The 7,660-nt window shown below is 34.9% G+C and overlaps 3 protein-coding genes across 3 annotated transcripts in view; 2 read left to right on the top strand and 1 right to left on the bottom strand.

The window, feature by feature from the left end:
• LOC107598644 (protein FRA10AC1-like) overlaps window positions 1–1,674 on the top strand; it is a 3,318-nt gene extending 1,644 nt beyond the window's left edge. Inside the window, exons 3-7 of the mRNA XM_016290036.1 lie at window positions 382–424; window positions 517–635; window positions 884–928; window positions 1,208–1,295; window positions 1,432–1,674. Coding sequence (XP_016145522.1) covers window positions 382–424; window positions 517–635; window positions 884–928; window positions 1,208–1,295; window positions 1,432–1,474 — 338 coding nt within the window. The 3' untranslated portion in view covers window positions 1,475–1,674. The remainder of the gene's footprint in view (window positions 1–381; window positions 425–516; window positions 636–883; window positions 929–1,207; window positions 1,296–1,431) is intronic.
• LOC107598643 (neutral ceramidase-like) lies at window positions 1,523–3,646 on the bottom strand. Its single transcript, XM_016290035.1, has 5 exons — window positions 3,595–3,646; window positions 3,051–3,128; window positions 2,786–2,906; window positions 2,364–2,489; window positions 1,523–1,528 (listed from the first exon to the last, which is right to left on the bottom strand). Exons 1-5 carry the CDS (start codon window positions 3,621–3,623, stop codon window positions 1,523–1,525), a joined length of 360 nt encoding a protein of 119 aa, XP_016145521.1. The 5' UTR covers window positions 3,624–3,646.
• Window positions 3,647–3,895: 249 nt separating this feature from the next.
• Window positions 3,896–5,263, top strand: LOC107598642 (protein FRA10AC1-like). The gene is made up of 6 exons (XM_016290034.1): window positions 3,896–3,902; window positions 3,988–4,030; window positions 4,123–4,241; window positions 4,490–4,534; window positions 4,814–4,901; window positions 5,038–5,263. Exons 1-6 carry the CDS (start codon window positions 3,896–3,898, stop codon window positions 5,078–5,080), a joined length of 345 nt encoding a protein of 114 aa, XP_016145520.1. The 3' UTR covers window positions 5,081–5,263.
• Window positions 5,264–7,660: the final 2,397 nt, after the last annotated feature.

The following is a 7,660-nucleotide window of genomic DNA, read 5'->3' as shown; positions in this document are numbered from 1 at the left end:
ATATATATATATATATATATATATATATATATATATATAGATGTACACACACACACACACACACACACGCATTTGATTGATGATTTTTTTTAATATACATATATCATCAAATGTTTGGAATACTTAAGGTGTTCCAATGTTTTTGAAAGATGTCTCTTATTAAAGCTGCACTTATTTGATCAAAAATAAGTAATATTGTAAAATATTGTTACCCTTTAAATATATATATTGTATTTATTTAGGAACCCCAATGTGCATGGTTTACTCAATCAGCATTAATACATTGTAAATGTTGCGTTCATTTTTTTTTAATTCAGATAAAGTCAAAGGAATTTGTTTCAGTCTTTTTAAATATTGACCTATCGTCACATTATTTTCAAGGTCTGTGTCCAGAGTGTTCCTTTAAACTAAACCATCATCACAAGTAAGAACATTCAGCCATTACAAACACAATTACACGTTCAGATATTCTTAGACCTGGAGACCTCGACTTTTAAACTGTGATACCTGTTCCAGGAGAAAGGAAGTAACAGTGAAGAAGAGACGGCGATCAAAAGAGAACGTGGACAAGTCACTGTCAAAGACATCCAAATCATCCAGAAAGCACAAGCGCAAACACAAAAAGAGGCGCAAAGGCAAGTACATTTTCATTGCAAATCAAGCTTCCAAACATTTCCCAAGACATGGAAGTTTAGGAAAAGCATTTCACTGCCTGTATATCCTTAACTTTGTTGTATTTTTGCGGTGGTGTTTTATACTCTAGTTAAGGTCTTTAAAAGAGAACCAGAAAAAAACTAAACAAAGGAATGCAAACTTGGTTTAAATTCTAGAGTTTATGTTGACCAAAGTTGCTTGTTAAATAAAACCATTTTTTTCTGTACAGAATACTCATCTTCAAGTTCAGAGGAGTCCCAGGGTTCAGATAAAGGTATGCATACCACTTTTTCCACCAAAAATGACTAATGGCTGTCATCTAGCACCCTCAGGCAGAGAATGTACTCAGTATAGCTTAATAACTAGACCTCTGAAACAACTAACTAACTATCTTTATTCAGACAAATCCCAAGTAATAGCAGATTTTGGATGGGGCATCAATCCCTGACCTTAAATATTGCACGTGGGCATGTAACTCACCCCACACTGAGTAGTTCTTTTACCACAAAACCTTTATCAGGCATAAATCCTGCTGATGCAGTGTGTTCTCCAGATGCAGAGGGTGGAGAAGAAGAGGAAGAGGGTCCTTCAGAGTCAGACCACTGGAGGGGTCCAGCGCCCACCGTGGAGGAGAAGTCACGGTGAGTCCTGTTTATGAATCATTACGATATATTTTACTACAATGTGGAGTATATATGCACACAAATGTGAGAAATGTGTTTCTAAAGCTCTTGAATGCTGGGAATGTTTTTCTAAAAACGTCTGGTTCTCTTTCAGGGAGGAAGAGTTTGACGAATATTTTGAAGACATGTTTCTCTGAGTCGAAGGAAAGGAAGATCCAAGAGAATCTCATGCCTACGGTTTTCTTTTATAACTGTTAGCTTTGTTTTTGAGAAGTGTAGTTTGATTACAATTTGGTGATTATTATGTACATTTTTGTAATAATTTCTACTGGGTTTCATTCAAGCATAAAAATGTGCATGTGTAGGCCTTATTCATAAAACATTACCACATTTTGTGTGTGTGTGTGTGTGTGTATGTGTATATGTATGTATATATATATATATTCATATAAATTCATAAAGGTATTATGTCAGTTTGCATTGTGAACACACACATTCAAAATTATACAAAAATTAATTGTGTATATATGAGCAATATTACACTTGTATTATTTGTAAAATTATATGTATGTGTGTGTGTGTATAAAATTATATATATTAATGAAGTTAATATATTAATCGTGATTAATCGCATCCAAAATAAAAGTATGTGTGCGTACTGTGTGTTTATGTATATATATAAATACACATGCATGTATATATTTAAGAAAAATGTGTTACGTTTATATATTAAATATATTTATATGAGATATAATTTATATGAATATAAATATATACATGTAAATATTTTCAAAATATATGCTGTATGTGTGTGTCTTTATATATACATAATAAATATACACAGTACACGCACATATATTATGTAAACAAAAACGTTTATTTTGGATGCGATTAATCGCGATTAATCGTTTGACAGCACTAATATATATCTATATATATATGTATAAATTTTACATACCGTGTCCTTAATACCCCACATATTGTGTGTAAAAATGAAATAGTAAATTAAAGGTATTCTTAGTACAAGTCTATAGTAAATTGTGAACAATCCTGTTAATATAATGCATGTTTATAATAATAACTCACTCCACCGATGGGACAGGAGCTGTTAAGGTAGTCACACTTCTCGCCTGTGTTCACACAGACGGGGCCGAGAATGTTGGGAGATGAATCTCCAAGATTACTGGAGGAAAAGCCGGCTACAAAAGGACCCTGGAGGTACACAGAGTGTGACGCATTAGTGCGGAGCTTTTCATTCTGTCCCTGAGTCAAAAAGTCTATTAAAGATAACTGCCGACATAAGCAACAGAAATGTTACAGATCTTGCATAATACCAGCATTAATTAACATCTTCAGTAAACCTCCTCTGTGTTTAGAGCATTTATTGGCTTTATTGAACGGCAAAATGTCCTTGTGAACTCAAGTAGATTACAACTAATAAAGACAATTAATTAACCTTGAAGATGGGGCTCAGTGGGAAAGCTGTAATTAAAAGGTTGACCTTTTACCTCACCGGGTAGAAAGCCAATGTTTTTCTCTTGCTCGAAGGCATAGGAGGCGTAGCCGAGGTTGTCCGAGCTCACCATGCGATTGGTGTTATTCATACTGACGGGATGAACAGCAAACCAGCTGAGGACAGATACATAGCCAATAAATGAATGCATTGCATTTATTATCAATGTATTTAGTGAAGTCAGTTACCTTGAAGACCATAAGATCTTGCTATGTTTGCACTGAACCGTAAGACTTTCCAAAGTAAATGCTATATTATACCTGAGCAAGCCCATACCATCCCCATCCAGATCTGTGAATTTCAGGATGACAATCTGCTTGTCTGTGTTGAATTCATATCTGGGTTGGAAACAGAGTCAGAAATGAATGTGTTGTGACTTACAGCTGTATTGATGGTAGGGGATGTTTGTCACATTTTACTGTAAAACAACTTTGAGACAAAACTGCAAATACATAAATGTTCAGCTAAAAAAGTTATTTCCGTTTACTTCCCTTTGTCGTACCAAACCTGTATGACTGACTTTCTTCTGTGGAACACAAAAGAAGATATTTTGAAGAATGTTGGTAACCAAATGGTTTTGTGTCCCATTGACTTACATAGCATGAATACAAAATACTATGAAAGTCAATGGGACCCAAAATGGTTTGGTTACTAAGACTCTTCAGAATATCTTGTTTTGTGTTCTACAGAAGATAGAAACATGAGACCTTTTTATTTTGGGGTGGACTATCCCTTTAATAATAAAAGCTGGGTTACTTTAAACTGCAGCTGGACCAATATGAGCACATCAGCAAACAAACAAACCTGTTTCTCTCCTCCTCAGGGTTGTTCATGTATGAATGTGGGCTTCTGTTCAAGTTGCTGTCGACTAGTTGTCCTTTATTTATAAAAATTCGTCCTTTTTTTTAATATACATATATCATCAAATGTTTGGAATACTTAAGGTGTTCCAATGTTTTTGAAAGATGTCTCTTATTAAAGCTGCACTTATTTGATCAAAAATAAGTAATATTGTAAAATATTGTTACCCTTTAAATATATATATTGTATTTATTTAGGAACCCCAATGTGCATGGTTTACTCAATCAGCATTAATACATTGTAAATGTTGCGTTCATTTTTTTTTAATTCAGATAAAGTCAAAGGAATTTGTTTCAGTCTTTTTAAATATTGACCTATCGTCACATTATTTTCAAGGTCTGTGTCCAGAGTGTTCCTTTAAACTAAACCATCATCACAAGTAAGAACATTCAGCCATTACAAACACAATTACACGTTCAGATATTCTTAGACCTGGAGACCTCGACTTTTAAACTGTGATACCTGTTCCAGGAGAAAGGAAGTAACAGTGAAGAAGAGACGGCGATCAAAAGAGAACGTGGACAAGTCACTGTCAAAGACATCCAAATCATCCAGAAAGCACAAGCGCAAACACAAAAAGAGGCGCAAAGGCAAGTACATTTTCATTGCAAATCAAGCTTCCAAACATTTCCCAAGACATGGAAGTTTAGGAAAAGCATTTCACTGCCTGTATATCCTTAACTTTGTTGTATTTTTGCGGTGGTGTTTTATACTCTAGTTAAGGTCTTTAAAAGAGAACCAGAAAAAAACTAAACAAAGGAATGCAAACTTGGTTTAAATTCTAGAGTTTATGTTGACCAAAGTTGCTTGTTAAATAAAACCATTTTTTTCTGTACAGAATACTCATCTTCAAGTTCAGAGGAGTCCCAGGGTTCAGATAAAGGTATGCATACCACTTTTTCCACCAAAAATGACTAATGGCTGTCATCTAGCACCCTCAGGCAGAGAATGTACTCAGTATAGCTTAATAACTAGACCTCTGAAACAACTAACTAACTATCTTTATTCAGACAAATCCCAAGTAATAGCAGATTTTGGATGGGGCATCAATCCCTGACCTTAAATATTGCACGTGGGCATGTAACTCACCCCACACTGAGTAGTTCTTTTACCACAAAACCTTTATCAGGCATAAATCCTGCTGATGCGGTGTGTTCTCCAGATGCAGAGGGTGGAGAAGAAGAGGAAGAGGGTCCTTCAGAGTCAGACCACTGGAGGGGTCCAGCGCCCACCGTGGAGGAGAAGTCACGGTGAGTCCTGTTTATGAATCATTACGATATATTTTACTACAATGTGGAGTATATATGCACACAAATGTGAGAAATGTGTTTCTAAAGCTCTTGAATGCTGGGAATGTTTTTCTAAAAACGTCTGGTTCTCTTTCAGGGAGGAAGAGTTTGACGAATATTTTGAAGACATGTTTCTCTGAGTCGAAGGAAAGGAAGATCCAAGAGAATCTCATGCCTACGGTTTTCTTTTATAACTGTTAGCTTTGTTTTTGAGAAGTGTAGTTTGATTACAATTTGGTGATTATTATGTACATTTTTGTAATAATTTCTACTGGGTTTCATTCAAGCATAAAAATGTGCATGTGTAGGCCTTATTCATAAAACATTACCACATTTGTGTGTGTGTATGTGTATATGTATGTATATATATATATATATATATTCATAAAGGTATTATGTCAGTTTGCCTTGTGAACACACATTCAAAATTATACAAAAATTAATTGTGTATATATGAGCAATATTACACTTGTATTATTTGTAAAATTATATGTATGTGTGTGTGTGTATAAAATGATATATATTAGTGCAGTCAAATGATTAATCGTGATTAATCGCATCCAAAATAAAAGTATGTGTGCGTACTGTGTGTTTATGTATATATATAAATACACATGCATGTATATATTTAAGAAAAATGTGTTACGTTTATATATTAAATATATTTATATGAGATATAATTTATATGAATATAAATATATACATGTAAATATTTTCAAAATATATGCTGTATGTGTGTGTCTTTATATATACATAATAAATATACACAGTACACGCACATATATTATGTAAACAAAAACGTTTATTTTGGATGCGATTAATCGCGATTAATCGTTTGACAGCACTAATATATATCTATATATGTGTGTGTGTGTGTGTTTGCAATTGACATAATTGCACAAAAATGAAATTATAAAGCGCTTGTAAAATCGTTTTTATGTATACATGCAACATCTGATATAATAGTTTTATGACTGATTCGTGGAAATATTTGTTCTGCTCAGATTTTGTATGAATGAGTGTTTATCAGTATAAGTGTTTGTTTACTTACTTTTAATGTTTAGTGAGCTCAAATAATTATACTGAAGAGATATTTGGGTTCCTGTAAGTACAGCAGTCAATAACAGTATTTTAGGAACCCATAGTTACTTAACAAGCTACAGGCAGACCCTATCAATGTTTGTATAATCTGACCCATTAAATGTTGACAGAATGACAGACGTGCTGTTGTCCCTTATGCCTTGAAATCACAAACACATTAGCACTGGGTTTTTAAAATGGACAGACTTTCTATTTTATACCCCTCACGTCAGCCTCTCAGGGCAAGCTCACTTGGTCACGGTAGACTGTCAAACTGCCCCGGGCCTCGGCTTACCCAGTGGTGGCTGCCAGCCAATCAATGTGAAGAATCAGTCAGATGGGGTCAGAAAGCCTTTTGTTCACTCTGATCCGTTATTCAGCATGTATAATATGTATAAGTTCCCATGTGATTGCATTTTTGATGCATTTCTGTGTTTCCACAAATCATAAAATGACAGGTGGAGTCTAGAGTTATAAAAGTTAAACATGAAGCCTTTGGCTCTATATTGAAAGACCCATAGAAAGAGAAGTCGTTTGTCTCGGCTGTCAGCCAATTACCTGAGCCTCTTTACCTGGGGATGATCCAGCTTTATTAAGTAATCCGCTGCATGATAGAAAAGTCAGGAGAGGTTCCTCCTGACATGCCCTCTAAGCAACCTAACAGAACTGTCCACTCACAGAGACCTCAAGCTAATAGCGGATATGGTCAAAGACTACTTGAGACTCTGGAAAGTTCAGAATAATGTCTTTATTTGTTCACATGACATCATTTACAGTATATGTGTGGTAGTATTAAGTAAATAAGATGACCGGATATCAGTCCCACACTCACTCCAAATGCCAGTAGATATTATTATACACAATCCTAGCAAAATGCATTAACCTGAGATGAGATTGACTCACTTTTGGCCTCTTCAGTCTGATCTGGACTTAGAGGGTTTGACATTTAAGTGTAGTCACTAGTTCCAGTGAAGTTATTTAGACTGCCGTGGCCCCTGTTATTGGATTAAAGGCCTTAACTGATTTTTCTAACAAGCGGATATTGCATTAGATTGCATTTACTACATCTCTCCATAGGTTACTTGTTTTTGTCGGTGCCTGGTGTTTTTCTAAAGCAGAATGACCTATTTTTGATATCAGTGGTTCATTCGCTAGTTTAACAGTTACTGCTGTCATCAGATTCTCCAAAGATCAGAAAAGAGAGACTTTGACCTCACGAATTGGGTTTGTGCTGTCTGCCAGAGGAGATATCTAGAGGCTTCAGTAGTCTGCTTTAAATAAGCATGGTATTTAAAGATTAAAATGGAGTGAATCTCAGGAGCTGCTCCCCCATCAAACTCACTTCAAATCTCCTTATAGGTTTACATGTTCAAGTACTGACCGTTCCCCCTTGCCTTGTCATAGCATGCAATGCACTTTCTTTAAATATCCCCTGACGTTTTGTATGCCCTGCTCACGTCTCCATAGAATACCACTTAAACATTATTTAAATGTTTGGTATCAACAAATACCTCTATGTTATCATTTGATATTCTATGTAATACACTCATATTCAATAATACATTATGGTTGAAAACTATGTGTGACGCTAAGGTATCAATAAATGATTAAATAACAAACATCAAAGTTGTGGTCATAAA

The sequence above is a fragment of the Sinocyclocheilus grahami genome, unplaced genomic scaffold, assembly GCF_001515645.1.
Source record: "Sinocyclocheilus grahami isolate Dianchi unplaced genomic scaffold, SAMN03320097.WGS_v1.1 scaffold253.1, whole genome shotgun sequence".
NCBI lineage: Eukaryota > Metazoa > Chordata > Actinopteri > Cypriniformes > Cyprinidae > Sinocyclocheilus > Sinocyclocheilus grahami.
The sequence above is the reverse complement of the archived record's forward strand: the minus strand, read 5'-3'. Positions and strand labels throughout refer to the sequence as shown.